This window comes from Triturus cristatus, chromosome 8, assembly GCF_964204655.1.
Source record: "Triturus cristatus chromosome 8, aTriCri1.1, whole genome shotgun sequence".
NCBI lineage: Eukaryota > Metazoa > Chordata > Amphibia > Caudata > Salamandridae > Triturus > Triturus cristatus.
In genome coordinates, this window is record NC_140591.1 from 1,475,800,859 (window position 1) to 1,475,819,972 (window position 19,114).

At 43.9% G+C, this 19,114-nt stretch overlaps 1 protein-coding gene across 1 annotated transcript in view; it reads left to right on the forward strand.

Annotated features, from left to right (window-relative positions):
• Positions 1-19,114, forward strand: part of ARHGEF17 (Rho guanine nucleotide exchange factor 17) — a 612,786-nt gene that overhangs the window by 385,326 nt on the left and 208,346 nt on the right. Inside the window, exon 3 of the mRNA XM_085623310.1 lies at positions 16,210-16,392. Coding sequence (XP_085479436.1) covers positions 16,210-16,392 — 183 coding nt within the window. The remainder of the gene's footprint in view (positions 1-16,209; positions 16,393-19,114) is intronic.

The following is a 19,114-nucleotide window of genomic DNA, read 5'->3' on the forward strand; positions in this document are numbered from 1 at the left end:
TGAGCGGCCTGCTCTGCCGCTCAGACACTGCTGTGTAGCCTGAGGCTTTTCTCCAACAAACCTGAGTTGGAGAAATGGAAGTGCGCATGTTTGTCTGGCCAGCCTAGTACAGCGGCCAAACATACGTACACATTTCTAAGGGCCCACCCCCTGCCTGTCATGGTACGGTCCCGCCCTGAGAGCACATGAGAGCCAGTCACAGAAAAATAAAACGATACTGTTTCATTATCATTTTATTCTTTTGTCACTGACTCTGAAGTGTGGGGCGATGCTCCTCCGCCATTATGGATGAGCCGCTCCTTGTATTCCGTTGTCTTTTCCTAGTTGTCAAATCTGAGACTTGCTTTGATCTTGTCCAGCATTGCATCCAGCATCTTGCGTTTTTCCAGCTACTTTATTAGGCTCTGAGAGCAGTCGGGTGATGCTCCTCCACCTTAGCGGAGGAGGAGCCGCCCATGACTTGGCGCCCTCCGTAGCGGGCTCAACCCACCGTTAAAGGCCCGCTCCCTTGTTAAGGGCCCTTAAATGCTGGAGTGGGCCATTTATGGCCCGCAGAACCGGCTACGGTGGGCTCTAAGGCTATATTCATATAATTGTCGAAGGGTGGTGAACACCTGTCTCTTCTGGAAGAGGTGTGGCGCAGCGGCCAGGGTGCCCGACTCCGGACCACAGGGTTCACGGTTCGATCCCCGGCTCCAGCGGCAGGTTAGCCCAGCACCATGTGACTCTGGGCAATAGCTTGCTTAATCTTCCCAACAGCGCCGGGACACCTCTCTGGAGGTAGCTGTGCGCTTCACAAATGCTGGCATTTACATTTACATTCTCTAGTGCACTGCATCTTACAGTAACAGTTCACCTCTTTTCTCACAACCCAGCTGTACCTGATGCTTGCTACTGACCCTTTACAGTACTCCGCTGCCTTTTGGCTATCTTTGTACAGTAAAACTACCACAAACATACATGCATACCTGCATGAATACAAACAGTGCCTTATGTGTAGCCTTTGTAATAATAAGTGGAAGTGAAACTTGTAATCCCCATGGGGCTGATGACTTTTGTTACTGGCCCCATCGGGATTTCTGGGCACGCTGGGATTAGGCCTCACTGCTTAATTTGATTCTTTTTTTTTTTCTTTTTCAAAGTACGGGTGTCCAAGGTTTTTCGTAGGAGCCATCCCCAGCGCTGCTGAGTCCTGTGGCTGTCTAATCTTGAATCCACTTCATTCCTCTTGACTCTACTCCCCTACTCTTCCTGTCTTTTCATCTCACTCTTGCAGGTTCTTTTTCATCTCTGCTGTTTCCTTTGCCTCTTCTCACTGTTTTCCTGGCTTCAACGCCCTCATTTTTCTGCCTTTCTGTCTCTTGCTCTGGGTCAAAGTCTGATGATGAAAAATAGGTCCTTGTGCTCAGCAATGTGTGCCGGTGCCCACGTCCTGCAAACACCGGCACAAATTAAGTCCAGCTCTTCTCCAATTAAGCTGTTCTGGGACCAATGTTTCACTTCCAGGACATCACAAAGGGTGGAGGAAACCTTGGATGAGAAACAGCCTATGGACTATAACTCGCATACTGTACATCTCTGTGAAATGTTTAGTCTTTCTGGACGATCTTCTTGTGAGTTCTGCGTTTTGTTTATCTCAGTGCCCCGCCCGATCCATCAGGCCTGGAAACCTGCCCCGCCCTTCGAGGCTCTTACGTAAATAAAGAGGTTTCAGCCAAACGTAGATCAAACCCCTGGCAGGTAAACTGGTGCTTAGATGAGAGCTTGCTCTGCTCCAGCGGATGACATCACCACTCCCCCAGGGGATTCCAAACACACAAAGAAACGTTCTTGAATTACTCAACACAATGTTGAGGCGCTGCCTTGGAGCCAAAAAAGACTTGACATATCTTGAAATGGATTCTTTGTGACTGCCTTGTGCTGCTGCCAAGGATCTGAAGGGAAGTGTGCACCTCCATACGCACAGGTTCTGCAGGCTCACCGTCCAGTGGATGCTGATACCGGTGTTGAGGGCACTGGTGGTTTGGTTCTCCAGTTACTGCAGGGCTCTCTTCGCGGGTCGCTTGACGTTTGCGTAGGTTCTTTAGTGCAATAGTAATGGTCTTCTGCCCTGTACTCTGGTCAGTGTCGAATTAGAACATCTTGAATCCGATGTTTCTGCTCGAAGTGGGAGTTTTTACACGCGTACTATTCCCACACCGTGGGGCAGGCATCTTTGGAGGAACAGTTCGTGGCGTTGGGCCCAGGATTTCTAGATATTAATTTGAAGAGTGAAAATGTAGTGCTATTAAAAATAAGTGGGAAGGCATTGACCAAACTGACAGATCTCAGTAAGAAATTGGGTTATTAGTTGAGAGTGTTGGAAGTCCCACTGAAATAAAAAAACAATCCTTGTCAAGGTCACTAAATTAGCCTATGCTCATCCTCCACCTCCTGCTTTGAACCCACACCACTCCTTTGAGCGCTCCACTGGCGTCCCATCCAGAAGCGCTGCCAGTTCAAACTACTCACACACTTATTCAAGTCACTACACAACCCAGGACCCGCATACCTCAATCACTGGCTTCACTTCCACCAACCCACCAGACAACGCCGCTCACCATCACTCCCACCCGTCCATAGAAGCAGAACCGGAGGTCAGTCATTCTCCTGCCTAGCCGCCACATCCTGGAACGACCTCCCCCAGAACATCAGGGCCTCCTCCTCTTTTTTTGAATTTTGCAAGATGCTGAAGACCTGGCTTTTCAATTAGTCTTCTTGTGGGACCTCCGAGACTGCCTGTACTCAAGTCCAGCGTCCCCACACGCCTACACCCACCTACTCAGCACCTGGATACCCTCACAGGTGGCAAGCAGAGCTCTACAACTCCACTTTACATCACATTCTATTACAGTGATTCTTAAACGGGGGTCACAATGATTGCCGTTGCCCACTAGTAGCATTTAATTTACAGGCCCTGGGTACAGGTACTACCATTTACTAGGGATTTTGCAAGTACGTTAATTGTTCCAGTTAGGTGTGGGCTAATTTTACTATGTTTTAAGGAGAGAGCACAAGCACTTTACCACTGGTTATCAGGGTTTAAAGTGCACAGTCTTAATGGCAACAAAAACTAGTTCAGCAAAGTAAAGGAGTGAAAGCAAAATGTTTCGGAAAGCTCCACACTAAGGTTGTCGGGCCTGCCAGTCTCACTACTGTCAAAGATGCAAGGGCAAAGCTAATACAGCTGACTTTTTTGTTAGTGGAAGTGTTTGAAGTAGTTGCGTGACTTTGTGTGTTGCTTCCCAGATGTCTAAGAAAGAAAACGTAATAGTGAAGCAACCGACTTGTCTATAAAATATGCAAGCTGGGAGTACTGCCTCTAGGTTGAATGGACTCCATTATCCAAGTTAAGCCGGACCCGCAAAGAAGAGTGTTACAAAAAAAGAGCAAGAAGATTCATTTTGCACTTTAAAAGTAGAAAATATTGGATAGTTTGACAATGGGACAATATTTTGAGTGCAGCTGTAAGAAAGCATATGTGTGTGCAGCTCATAATTTTGTAAACAAATATATATATATAAATCCAACAACATGTTATCAAGACAGAAAAGTAAAACAAGGGAGCTTGCAAGAGCCCTCCGTAAATATCCATACCCTGACATAAAGACGAACAACCATAAACCTGCAAATAAAATGTGGTCATGTCCGTAATTAAATACAGCAAGGACCACATACTGGCTCTGAACTAGACCCCACAAGTCATGTTACTTTTGCAGTCTCACAAAATGACTAGTTCAGCACTGTCACCAATAGGAACACTGCTGGGTCAGATCCACCAATCCACTAACTGAACATGGCCTTGATGGGCAGGCCACCCAACCACTGGTAAACCATGAAAAACCCATGCTAGCCAATTTCTGGAGTGGGCTGACTCAAACCACACACTCTGTACGGCTCATTTCATGTACTTTTCAATAGTAGTGATAACATGGAGTCACAAATTGCTAAAGCTCTCTGTAGCCAGACCTAAAAAGTGTGTCTGGTGCGGAGGCGGAACATATATATTATTATTATATTAAATTATAAAACCGGTATAAGAACATTATGGTATGTAGCCTAAGAGCTCTCTAAAGAACTAAAGCTGAAAACTAATTGTTTTTTTGTGAAATGTTTTTATTGCATGCTTTCCGCAGGCTGCATAGATTCACATTATCCTGACATTCGATGGTCTTTGCTTCTCCGTTGCTGTGCATTGCAATTGTGTCTCTAGTAAAGCAACAACATGACATAACTCCACTTTTACAATGAGACAAAGACAAGTAGCATTTCTTTCATGTATATAGGTTTGCAATTTAGGTTCGAGGCAGAACTTATTCGTACATTTGTCCTTGGGACAAATTAATTTAAAGATAATCTTAGATGATGATGCAGTGTATCTTGCACAAGTCTCTCTCCCTCTGCTTCATTCTACTCCAAACATAAGCCCAGCAGCACCAGAAGTGTATGGCGGTACTCATTACACTAGGCACCGAAGCGCTTTACACATAGGCTAAACGCATAACCCACACCCTTCCAACTAAACCCAAAAATTGTTGAAGAACTCACGTGTTCAGTACCCCACTTCTCTTCACCCTGCTATCTGCTTACGTGCAGCGACCCAACTGTGATCATGGTGCACAACACCAAAACACTTCTCACCTAAGCCGCATTGCAACTCGACATTCTTGCAGCAAAGCATTTCCTGCGGTGTGGTGTGCACTCGGCGCCTCGTCAGGGGTATGGATGCTGTATGAATGTTAGTCAGTGCAAAATAAGGGAAGGGTTGGGCTGTTCAAAACATTAGAACAGCAGTTTTTAAGCTGGAGTCCACGATGCAAATTAATATAGCATGTATACATAAAAAGCAAAATGTAAAATTGAACATTTTTAAACGCTTTTCTTTTTTTAATTTTAATAAGATTTTATTGAGATTTTTGTCATATAAAAGCAATACAGAAACACACAAATCTAAACAAATAGACAAAAAGAAACATAAAACATGCACAATGTCTGTAAAGTATACATTCTGAACGGAAGGCTAGAGATTAAGTTGGTATTCTTAGCTTGATCTGTGGCAACAGAGCAAGTACAAGAATTAGTAGCCTGGGTGATTGGTGGCCTCAACTGTAGCACTAGAACGTGTAAACAGAGACCGCTTGCATTGGGAGCAACAAGGCGAAGTGATGTTTTAAGGGTTAATATACTGCTTCATCTTTTAGAAATAAAACCAACCATGGAAACTCTTGAACCATTCTATTCACATTGTATATTTATTTTTGTCTGTTCTTTGGGAACTAACCTATTTCATAATTTGTGTAGTTGTTTGAGGTTTGTGTATTGTTTTGAGTTCAAACCATAGAAATGACTATGGCAGGGATCCCGGGATCCAATAGTCATTCAGTGAGGGCCACAGAAGTCAAAGGATTAAGAATTTCGGCATTAGACATAATCTTGTCAAGTGTTCACCACTTAATTAAATAGAAAATCAAACCACAATCAGCTGTATTTTTGTTGGTGTTGTAAAGTGGTGTAACTACGCTGGTTTGTGGTGGGGCGCCTTCATAGATGTATTATGAAGAAAGACAATATCATTAGGAACTGTCGTCAAGTTAATTTATCTGCTTTTATCACGTTTAAAGGATTGGCTCGCTGTGTGATTATAGGGTGGTTTTCCAGGTGTCTGAGTGTAGGAACAATGCATTCTTTTTTTTTTTTTTAAATTGGTTTCCGAATGATTTGTTATTAATTTTGTTATTGATCGAATTAGGATGTTTAGATGCCTGAATGTGATATGGAAGTGTTATTTGTAAATTTGTTTGACTATGTATTTGTCTCAGCAATTTTTTTTTTTAAATAACCTACTTTTTCTACGTCAGCTATCACATCAGAATGTTCCCAGACAAATACATTGAACCCGTACAAGGAGAGACTCAAAATCCTACTTATGTTTTGTGCGCGTTTTCATTATTGTTGGTGCAATTAAGTGAGCGACTGGACCATACTTAAAGACGGTTGCTGAACACAGTACATGACTGTAAAAATTTAGTGGCACCATATTTTGGAAGTGTCCTCCCACAGGCAGACGATTAGAACATGTACATTGCATGCTCATCGTGAATCCACTTTCCAAGTTGCGTATTGAGTGCCTCACTCTTGTGACTTTTCGTTTGTAATTCTTCATCTGGTTTTGATGTCAATGGTAAAGATAATTTTATTAAATGATCTGTTGGTGTATCCACACGCGTTTTCTTCCTTAAGTAGGTTTTGAATAAAGACTGTGACATCACTATACTTTGTTTTGTAATTAATCTCTAAAATGGGAGAAATGCTAGCCCTACTGCCTTTTGTTTTTCCATCATCCTACGAAATCAATATAGGGAATCTATGGTGTACTTGGTTTCCATTTGTTCTTCCAATTTTGCAAGGGGGGATAGACCCTGAGATCTTTGTTTTACATCACACTAATATTATTTCTGCAAACGATAGATGTTTTTTTTTTTTTATTAAACAACCATCTTTATATCTTCTTTTTGCCAATCATACGATCGATCACAGAGGCGTTCTCACACGATATAGCAGTCGGTGTGGAAGGAGTCACATGAGTAACGTCTGTGGTAGTGTGCAAAAGATAATGATTTTCAGAAAAAACGACCAAGCTGGTTTCCCGCTCATCTGGTGTCTATTTGAAGAGATATCGTAGCTCAGTTACCAAAGCATTGTGAGTACGGTCAGTAGCACCACAGGACGACTCTTTTACATGCTCTTACTTGCCTTTGTGATTGGCCCACAACGTCCATCTCCTTACTAGTAAAAATGCAACGGAGGATGGTCCTTTCGATTTGTACTAATTGTATGTGAACAATCCCATTTTAGATGTTTTGGAGCAAATTCACAAAGACATGTAGGAGTACGTAAAAGATTACTACAAGTGAAATTTACATACTCCAACATGTCTCTGTGGATTCTCCAAAATGCCTTTGTGTTTGGGGCCCATGTCTTTCCAAAAAGGTCCTCCATGGAACTGGCAGCCCTGAAGTTATGCAGATTTTATGTTTTTGGAATGAGTTTTGCTGGCTCTCCCAGACCCCAGAGTGAAATTTGTAGATCAGTTCAAAATATCAGTTATGCTAACCAAGTCTTATGAAAACTGAAAGACTTTGACATCATGTTCCCAATAAAAATGTTTTTAATCAACCGGGTTAAACCATAAAAATTTCGATACTACTCGAAGTAGCTTTAGATAAACATTTTAGCTGTTTGTTTCATATTGCACTCGTTCGCCACAGAAATGGGTAAAATGAAACTAATATAATTTACATACAATGAACCCAAAGGGGTCTTGTTCACATAGTCAGTGGTCATCCTGAACATTTGGCCTGGATCCGGCTATCCTGAACGTACATTCGACACGCTGGCGATACGGAGACAACATCTTGAGAATATGCATGATGCAGAAAGAAAGCCAGGATGCACTTTTTACACTAAGAAAAAATAACCTCTTTATGCAGAAACATTGGCAAAGTCAATAGGTCTAGCTTTAATGTGCTAAAGCATATAAACTCGGGCATTTACAAATGCTGTTTACATGTGTTGCATGTACAAATGTTTATCATACAGGAAACTGCCTTATTGCCAATGCTGGGAAAAAAACAGCAAACATGCTTGCTTTCTGTATAGAATTTGGAGAGCTGATCAAGAACTGAGTGTGAGAATCACTGATTGAGTGCACTTTTCAGATGCGATTCAAATGGGAGCACTTCCTAGAACGTAGGATGATACCGCGAGTGGCCAATAGCAGGAGGTGAGGGAGTATTCTACTTGGGTGATGTCAAAGCCCAGTCTGTCTTCATATGAAGAGTTGTTCACAATGCATCTTCCAGGCTGTTGAGCGGTCAAGCCGGACCTAAAAACCACCGAATATATTCAGTACGTGTGTATTATCTGCAAAGTACATCAGTGTTTTCAAGTAATGGTGTACCAGTTTTGGTCAGCCTCCTTCATTGTTGACCACCAGGGAAGGTGACTTCTCGGCACAAGTAGTATTGATGGATCCAATGCTACAGGAAGCTGGTATGAGCAAGGGGCTGAGGAGGGGGGTGCCTTGCGCCCCCCAAACAACAATTACACATCCTGCAGATACTTGGTGTCTGCACAATAGAAAATAAAAACTTTCCTCCAATCAGGAGACCTGAGAGAAGAGAAGTTGGGTGGCACCTTCACAGCGAGGGGAGCCAGAATCTTGCTGAAACCGAACCTAAATCTTCAGAACCCTTGGCACTCCTTACACCTTGGGTCTGAAGCACCCGCCCCCTATTCGCATGCTACGCCACGATGCTCAGGATTGGTTCCGCCCATTCTGGCCAAGCGCTTTTCATGTCCCCACAACACTGCTGCGGACTAAGCGAACATGGATTTTACACGATTCAAAAGGGCTGCAGAAAGGTGATATTTTGAGGAAGCATGTTTTATCAAGTTATTGTACTGTTGGGTTAATGACAGCATTAAAACACAATGGGGTGTGTGATCTTTCGTGTCAAAGCCTGATAAAACGTTTTTGTTTTTTAAATAAACCAATGGCACTGTCTTTGTAGCAGCCAGGGAAATATTATGCAGACTTGGTAGCAGCCCACGGAGTGGTAACTTTCTAGACATTGACAGGCATCTATCTATAGCCCCCCCCCCCCCCCCCCGCCCCTCTCACCCATCCCCCACAGTTGGCTATGCTCTTAATTTGCACCCAATATATCTGTTTTAAGTAGTGCAGAAAGTGCGGCAAAGTGCTCCATCTTTCCACTGTCTTCACCATTTGTATAAGAAAGGGTGCCCTCTGTGTAAAATATTACTTGCAAAAAAATATATATTGCAATAAAACTAAAATGCACAGGTTTCTTAAGGCTTCGTAGGCCTAATGTTTGAATTGCATGTATTATCCAAGTGTAGGATTGAAAATGGGCTGAGGTCTTCACTGTACGTGTATACCTTACATATACAGCAGTACATTTGAATGGGCTTACTGTATGCACCAGTCAAAAATAATATATGTGAAAGCTATAACGTTAGGCATATTCGTAAGGATAAAGTTTCAATTGTATTGTTTACATATTTCATATTTGCATTGACAATCAGTTCTTTAGAGCCAGGGAGATGTATCATTCAGCAAATTGTGCCCTTGGCTGCCTAGTAAGAGCGGGGTCTCTCACCTCCATCCAAAGCCGGGTTCCTGGTTGGCCCTTCGGTGCCTACCTGTGGCTCTTACATTGTGAAATATTTACCTTCTTTGTCCAAGAATCTTCTTTCTTCCCTGGGCTAGGGGAAGCATGAGGCTGGCTGCCTGCAGACAGAGAGGTGCATTTTGCATTGTTTGGTATGTGGCAGACCTGAAGAAGGCTGGGTCAAAGATTAGTGAGGTGAGACCGAAACCCAATGCTAGTAAGATGGGAGCGGTCCTTAGTAGAGGGACACTACTATCAATGGTGCAGAAGATGCAGTGGCACCGGAGCCCAGGGCTGTACTAGTTTCTGGTCAGCATGGGACTGGGGCCCATTTCCCATGTTTGCACTAGGGCGCGTACCACCCTTGCTGACTCCATTGCATTCTTCCAAACCCTAATTCCTCCCCTGAAAAACAGACACTTGCATTTCTGCTCCGTATTGCAGTCCCTGAATGGATACTTGGGAACGAACATATCTGCAGAGATTATGGCTATGCAGCAAAGTGGGACATGTGCATCGGCAGATGTCTCACCCGCGTACTAGGTCACTGTGCTGGAAAATAAGCTTTTCGCAGCTTGTGTGCATTCTTAGAACACCAGATTTAATTGATGCAGAGAGAAAATCGAGAAGAATTAAATATCTCTTGCTAGTAATCTCATTACCAGTTGTATTTTCTACTCCCTTTTAGACACCGGTCTGTTGTTGTAGACTTAATATATACATATATCGGCAAGAAACAAAAGACAGCACTCCGGGAGCGCTTTCTAATGAAATACATTTTGGAAAGCATTTCAGAGTGCCATTTATTCTTTCTTGACAACAAAAGAAAGCTGGTTTGCAATCTAAAGTACGCACTGACGGTCGCACACCCGACGGAGCACCGCAGTGATTTGGAGCCTGCCGACACCCCACCATATCGGTTGTGTGTGTGTGTGTATATATATATATATATATATATATATATATATAGATATAGATATAGATATAGATAGATAGATAGATAGATAGATAGATAGATAGATAGATAGATATATCTATATATATCTTGCCTTTTTGGTCCGCCCTTTCCATTTAATTGGATGGTTTCGTGTTTACATCATTTTCCTCCTCCTTATTCAGTGGCTCTCCTCAATATCCTCCAATTGTCCCGCCTCTGTGTCATATCTTGACCCTTGTTAATGGATGACGTCAACACTGCTTACATCACGGAACATTTTTTTTATTTGAGTTTTAGCACTCCATGGGAGTCTTTCCTTGCTCTTCTCCACTTTGCTGCTCCACTCTCTCCCTTTCTCCCGCGATTCTTTGTTTACTTCTTTTATTTATATAAACAGTTTTTGGTGAAGGCCCGTTAGCGCCCTCATTCCACCACCCCGCCGCCCACACAGCCCATCTCCAGTATCGCAGCTCAAACGTTGCTCCCCCGCCCTTCCTCTATCCTTTTTTAAATTTATTTTCAAACAATACACATTTTTTTTTTAGGAGCAGGCAGCTGCACACTGCTTCTGGGTAGCTTGATTCCTTATGGTGCCTCTACTATCCTTTTTTTAAAATCTCCTATATGAAAGTGGCGACCGTCATCTTTGAACGTTAAATTACACTTCATCATCCAACACGCTGCTACACGCTGCATCCCATAACACGATAACTGCACCTCAGCGGTCACCACGCATGACATGAAACACTCCCCACATAGGCTCAAAACAAAAACAGCATCCTTCCAACCACACGCCCCACATGGTGTAGCATGCTGCTCATGTAGGCACGCGCTTCAGCACCCCACCTAGGGGTAGTAAGCGCTATATAAATAATACAATACACTGGCAATCTTTTTAGAATGTTTTCTTCGAGAAAACACGAGGTAAATATTGGATATGTTTTCTCAAGGTTCACAGTTTCCAAAATGGCCACCGTGATGTCCACTCGCTGCACCTTCAAAACATGACCATTGCTTCCTGCATTTTACATTTGTACAATCAGGAATTATCTACCTGAGCTCTCAGGTAACCAGCATAGCTGACTCGTGTCAAAGCCTTGCACTGTTATGGCCACGTACCCTCACTTTCCTGCTCTCCTTGGCTGCGTGGTCTGAGGTGACGGCACTGAAGTCGGGAGGAGAACAGGCTCAAACCGGTTTCATCAGATCCTTAAAGAGCAGGTCTCTGGACTGGCCCATGTTTTTCAGCTTCTTGCAATGTACTGGAAGAATTCATATGCAAATATGTTCATAAAAAGGCATTATGGGAAAAACAAACCGGTGTAAAATAATAAAAATGGTATCTTTCATGTTGGGTACAATCACAGATCTTTGTAGGGAAAAAGATGGAAAAACAGAGTAATGTGCATAGTTAATGCATACTTGACTTTAATGTGCTGAGTTTGTTAGGACTGCATATTGAGTACACCATGTCCTCGGGGAAATGCGTATTCTGGCGAGGACAAAAGAGGAGAGCAATTGTTTAAACCGATTATTTATCATTTATCCTCCTGCCATGATGACTATTGCGGGAAAACATGAAATAAATCCGAGAAGCACCATTATGATCAGATTTGTGAATCCAGCGGGCTGGGAGAGAGTGATGGAGCCTCCTCCAGACCATGCCTGGCTTGAGAGAAGCCGGTTCCAGCCCCAGCGGCCTCACACCAAGATAGGGGATGACTCATCCTGCCTCATCCTGGCCCTTCTAGCATTCGCTTTGGTGCTTTGACAATCATAAGATCACTGGGTGTGGGAGCAGAGCTGGGTCATCTGGGGTAAACACCATAACAAGATGAAATAGTGACTATTTGGGGAGTGATCAGTGCATGGTGTGGGCACTGATGCCCACCTGGCTGAGGCTGACCTGTGCCTGTGAGGCGTCCATCCACGCAGCAGCAGATAATCTTATCTGGTTTTCTGGTCTAGATAAAGCGCATACCTTGTATTTAGTTCATATATTGCCAGGTAGATATTCGAAGCCAGTACTCTAGCTTGTGGGGAGTCTGTTCTTGTTTAGGGGAAGGCATGTACCTCCTAAGCTGGTCAGTTAGTGTAAAATAGCCAGGGCCCTAGGGCTCGCAGGAATGCTCTTTCTCCAGGGTCTGGGCATCCTGTTGCAGTTCTACTGGACTTTTATATTAGAGTAGTCACCCCTTAATTCTTGCATTCTATGAGCCTTGGAGGAAGTTTGATGGAGGCTCCTCCCAATGGGCGATATCCAGGTAGGAGTAACCCTGGGGGTAGGACTACGCTACGCTCGCGTAGTTTGCGCAACTACGTGCTATGTGAATTGCACGTAGCACAGTGCAAAAACGCGTAGCGTAGCGGGGATTTTTTGCTTGCTCGCGGCCCTCAACGTCAAGTTGGCGACCGCGAGCGAGCAAAATAACATCCTGGTGAGACTTTTTTTTTTTGAGCGTGGAAAATAAACCTCCCGGCGAGATTCTCAACGCGGGGAGGTCAGGTTTCTCATTGCGAGTGGTCGCATATGCTCACGACCGCTCGCGATGAGAAACTACCAGTCCGCGTTGAGAAAGCTGCCGCTTGAGTACAAATCTACTCGAGCGGCAGAAAACGACCGCTTTCACTGTGCACGATGCCGTTTGCAATGATTGCACAGTGCCGACAAGCATCCGGCACTGTGCTATCAGTGCGAGCAGCATTTTGCACAGTGCACTACGCAGTTCGCTTAGCTACGTGTAGCTTGAGTAGTGCGAAGTGCACTTCGCGTAGCTACGCATAGCGCTACTACGCAAACTAAGCCCAGGGTTAGGTAGGAGTCCTGAAGCCTTTCTCAGGAGCCACGTTTTCCGTTTTGTTCACCTGTGTGAATTGCAGTTTCCCTTCTCTCTAGTGTCCGCAGAAGAGGAAATAGCCAAGATAGGAGGAGGGAATTCTGTGTGATCTGCAGCTGAATTTCAGGTGCAACGTCGTTACCTATAAAGCAGAGATTCTCTTGTCCACCTCAGGGACAGAGGCAGTTATCAATGTATGTGGGTTATCTGGGAACCCTTGCAGCCTTGTTATGTTGTGATACATTTTTAATTGCATTGGACATATATAAAGAAGTCCACGTTGAGACAGTTGGAAGTAGATTTGAAGATACATTATTGCAAATAGCCCTCTCTCCTGCCGGCCAGCAAAAGGAAACCACAATATTGATTGGCTGGTAGACATTTATTCATATTAAAACATTCTACAAGAAATTAAAGCAATTTACACATTATAACACAACATTTTAGAATGCCACTTTTTGGTTCAACTTTTTCCATTGTGCAGTACCCCTCACACCAGACTTTACTACGTTACCTGGCCCTAGGAATAACAACATTCCAGTGTGAACTGTTTCTGGATTTCTCACTGTGACAAAATCACCCACATCCACTTGTATAGTATCTCCAGCTCTGTTTTCAGCATCCCAATATCGCCTCATCTGATTCTGGCTGTCACTCATCTCCTTAAGAACCCTGTCGTCTAGTCTCACACACCAAACTCATCCAGGCTGCTTCCATGCTTGCACTGAATTACTATATACAAGCTTTATGGAATACACAAGGCCTCGCCGTTGCCATGACACTGGGAACAGACCTATTTTTTTTCTTTTGCCCCCAATATTTGGCAAAAATCTTTCTAAAATGACTGTGGATCTACACACACTGCAGGTATCTCAAAATGTTTTTTCTTCGGCTTTAGAAAAACTCTAACAAGATGGCCGCCGTGAAGGCACTCATGCACCCATATTTGCAGCCATCTTTGAGTGACTTTAAAATAGTTCAAGATGATTTTTTTTGCCACTGTATTACCAGCGGAAGGAGCTCAGGTGGGACTGGGAAGAACTGGGAAAAACTGAAATGTAAATAAACTGAGTGGAAAGGCAGGAAAGGTGGGAGCTGGGAGAGCAAGGCTAGAGGAGGAGAAAATAGCCCCTCGTACTGCAGCCCAAGGTGCTGATGCCAACATTGGAAAGATACAACTCATCCTTCCACTGCTCATCCAATCAAAAAATGGGTAAGATTAACATTTGGGTGGGACAAGCACGTGAATGTGAAGGATAGTCATTGAATCAAGAACAGGGAACTGAGATAGACAAAGCCATTGAATCATCATCGATGCAGAATCAAAACCCACTCTGTATGTAAATGTAATATAGTAGTTCTGTTCATCTGTTGTCAACGGCAGAAGCTTTCTGCAGACCTAAAAATGGCTGCTTCGCCATGAAAGTATGCAGAGTTACTCTATAGGTGCACACAGTTTCTTCCACGGATCATTCCACATCCTTGTCGCCCTGGTATCGGAAAGAGTCGAATGACTTTCTTTTTTGAATGGCTTCTGAAAGGGTAGTGATTGTGATGTGGGGTTCATTTCTGTTAGAATTTGGTGATTTCTTCCCATTTTTATATGTTTTTATTTTGTATCTGAGATTGTATTTCAAAAAATAACTTTTACTGATTTCGAACAAATTATATTTCCCAATCATCACACATTGGCCCTAAAACATCCCCATTAACTCTCAAACTTTAGAGCTCCAGCTTCGCATTTGCACTATATCTCGTCTTCATCGGATGGGGTTGTTCTCATACAATACAAACAGCAATAATTGGTCTTGAGACCGGCCCGACCAGGAATATTTTGGTTACAAGTCTGATACAAGAGTGCGTATGACCAGTCAGTCCAGCCAGCAGAGCGATCTCTAGGTCTAATGGCGTCTCTAACGTCCGAGCCGCGTCTGTTGCGGATGCGTTCCCTTTCTCTGTGTAATTCCTTGAGGTCGGATTCCCTGCTGCATGGCCAGTACCAATAACAACTCGAGTCCTTCATTTTTGCCAGCTTAATTTCACAATATTTCTTATAGGGAAGAGAAGACCTATATTGCTGGTGAATAAAGTGCGCGCAGCGATCTTGACTTTTTAAAAATTATTTTTGGGTCATTTGGAACAGCTGCCTTGGGTAGGAAGTGGTGAACATGAAACTGTCAGACAAGGAAGATACAAAGTGGGGGAGGGACAAATGGAGGTTGGAGAAACTTGAAGAAGACAAAGAGTTATTTCCCTTCTGAACCTGAGATGGGTATAGTTGTCTCAGGGGTGGTGGTGGTGGAGAATTTGTTGGCTCAGATGCTGTCTCTGCCAGAGTTTCCTGGCTGGTGGTTGGAGATCCCAGCTGCTGAGCCAGAGTGCATTTTATGATGATGTGCTGCAGAGGGATTTGAATGAGCTTGCTGTTCACATCAGTGTCACATGGTTGTACAAATTAGGAGCGGTTTGATGCTTCTGACGATCAAACCACAGTGGGGATATATATTCCATCTTACTTCCATGTTCTGATGAGAGCTTGCATGCTCTCCTTGGAGAGTGAATTAGTAATGGGAGGAGCAGCTTCAGCTCTGCACACCAGAGCCTTTGAGCTTCTCCCTGCTCACACAAGTCCCTCTTGGTCTCGAAACTAAGCCGAGCTGCTTTGCGATTCCAGTTGCAGAGAACACACAGGGGTTGCTCCTGAATAAAAATTGAGTGCCATCTTCAGAGGTGTTGAGATTTAAAGCCTTGGGTGAATAGTGTTTCTTTTATGAACTTGTGGGTCTCAGGAGACCTTGGTTTAAATCCCATTGAGCTATATTGGACGGAAGTCTTTTTTTTCTCGTTTTTTTTAAATGAACCATGCAGGTTAGCATCAAATACAGGAGGCCTTGTAATCTTTTATTTGTCCAACTTAAAATGCTTCAGAGCTATTGTAAAAATAACAATAAGGACAAGGTTTCTAAGTGGCAGAGAATTCCAAGCATGTGAACTGCTGTGGAAAAGTATCCTGGCAGGATTCTGGTCTAGAATCAATCCCTCTGTGTTGCTAGTGCTCTCAGTTATATCCGTGTGCCCTAGTCTTGCTGGCGTGAGGACGCCAGATGCAGATAAGAGACTGACTTCGTGGTAGTATGTTTGTCTGTTTATGTTGCCATCCCTGGTTTGCTTTGTTTCATGTGACTATCTCTGATCTCACCAGGGTTACATGAAACCTCTGAAGCAGCCCGAGAACTCATGCCTGTGCGACCCCGCCTTGGTGGACGAGATCTTCGACCAGATCCCGGAGCTTCTTGAACACCACGAGCAGTTCCTCGAGCAAGTCAGCGACTGCGTGCAGAGCTGGCACGAGATGCAGAAAGTGGGCGAGGTCCTGGTGCAGTCGGTAAGTGCAAGGAGCGCGTCTACCTGAACCTGTCCATGTATGTTGGGTTTGAAGATTGATTTCTCTACACAAGTCACAGCTGCAGTTGTCTTGGACCAATGATGCTTGCAAACACAGTTCTTTTGCACTTGCACCCATGTTTCTTTCAAAGCTACCGTATACATGCCTGATCCAAATACACACCCAACCCATGATTTGCTCATGCCGGACTCACCAACCAAATGTACACGTTGGACGATTGAAGTAAATTATTTCTTCTTAGCTCTGCCCCTTCGGGTGATGTGAGGGATCATTTAGTCACACATACAAGAGTGTCTGAAAACCAAAAAGGAAAATGAAATGGAACGAGAAAAGTTGGAGAACCCTACATCTCCATAATATCTGAAAAATGTGAGAGAAAAAGATGGGTTTTCAGCTTTTGATTGTCCAGAGGGCATAGAGTGATAGGCATCTTGGTCCAGAATCATCTGGTACCTGGATTATGTTGCCGGTGAGATTCTGGGTGCAGAGCAGGACTGCTGTCGATATTGAGGTGCAAGTTGGTCCAGTTATCATAAAGTAGTGTCTCCTGCAGATAGCTGAGCGGGTAAATTGAATGCAGAGTTACAGGTTCCTGGAGACTTCCTTAGGACATTTACAGTCGCCGTCGAAGGAGCTTACTTTCCTAACTACTAAGATGCTTTATGATTTTAGTTCTAAATGAATCTACCAGATACACAGTTTGAATTGACTATTGGTGTATGGAATGCTGAATGTTGAAAGGAGGAGTTTCATAAATGGCGATGGCTCCTTGCCAAGCACTGACATCTGAGAGGGAATAAGGTAGAGATGTTTACTGTGACATTAAAGATGATTTCTGATTTGGAATGATTTTAAGAAAGCAATTTGCATCCTATTCTCATACATACCAGCTTCTGGCGGGGGTTTGGCTCCCTGGCCTACTTTATCTGCGGTACACTCTGATTTCGTGTCACACTCCTCAGAAACTTCAGACAAACTAGTATAAAACTGAACTGAAATATCTGTCAATCACCTACCGATGAGATGTGAGCGGAACCTGTGCTCGAACTAGGCCGACTTCACTTTTCATTCTATGACGGTCGATAGAATGAGCACAATTGCTTTGGGTATTTGTAAAGTTTTTAATACAAATAAAGGCTATAATACACATAAAATCAAAAAATGAGAAAATACAATGCTTTTGATTGTCATTTTCCCCTGGTGTTATCTTCTACCATTAAGTTTATGGGCCCTCTTATGTTTAAAATATAATACACATATTTGCAAAATGGCAAACCTTTACTCACGAGTCCCTTATAAAACAATCTTCCTAGGACTTGTCGGGGAAAGATGAATCCTAGAGTACAGTTCCCGAATATTTGGACAGTAATTCACTTGTTCGGATCTTTTCTATTAAAATAGTTATGCCAGGAAGTGGCTATAAAGCAAAAGACACACAACTGATGGACGGAATGCAGAACAAATCAAAACATTCACCCCCAGTCAAGAGATCTGGGTTAAATCCATAATTCTTTTGCTCACCATGTCACCCCAGTTTATACCTGGCCATATGCAAATCAGTCTTGACCCTGTGCCTCATGGGAACAGTCCAGCCCGAACTGCCAAGCCAAGTTCTCCCTGGACCGGAAACAAGCATCCTAGGACCGGTTTCAGGGTTTCACCCCTCGTCAGCCAGGATAGCTTGAATCCAGTGGCACAGTGAGCCCACGACCCACCGCTGGGCATACCTGGCGCACTTAGGGGGAGAAAGCAAAAGACACACAATTAATGGACGGAATGCAGAACAAATCAAAACATTCACCTCAGTCAAGAGATCTGGGTTAAATCCATCATTCTTCTGCTCTCCATGCCACCCCAGTTTAGACCTGGCCATATGCAAATCAGTCTTGACCCTGTGCCTCATGGGAACGGTCCAGCCCGAACTGCCAAGCCAGGTCCTCCCTGGACCGGAAACAAGCATCCTAGGACCGGTTTCGGGGTTCACCCCTCTTCAGCCAGGATAGCTTGATTCCAGTGGCACAGTGAGCCCAGGACCCAGTAAGGCTGCCACATGTGTAGGCTACATTCAGACCTATAAGATCACTGACTGTTCCCTCTGCCCTAATATGTATTACACGTGTTATGTTAATACCTTATGTAGTATCACCACGTCTGATGACTGGGATAATTCCACGGGGACTGACATTTTTAATTTGTCCCTGTAAAAAGGGCCGCAATCGAAGAATCTCGTGCAGAACTCTGTGCGCTACCACAGGTTTCTGCATGCTATTCTGCCTTCCATGACGGATGCAGAGTCCCCAGTACTATCATAACCTGCAATTAGATACACCTTGTATTGGTAACACTGGGTGTGGTATTGCCACAGATGTAACGCCGCCCCACTTGCAGTGTATACAAAACAGAGATGGCTGGGATGCATGGTAATCACTCAAGCACACTGTGTCATGGAGCCACGCTGTTCCTGGCTGATGAGCCCAAAACTAGGGCCAAACCAGTCCTGTTTTTCTTGTGTTCTGGTTTAGGGCAGACCTAGCCTGGTAGTTTGGGCTGGACTGTTCGATTGGAGCAGGGTCAAGACTGATTTGCATGTAGCAGGGTCCAAACTGAGTTGGCATGGTGTGCACAATAACGATGGATTGGGATGCGGCCCGAGTGACTACCAGTGCCTGAGGTTAATTCAAGCATTCCACCCATCACTGTT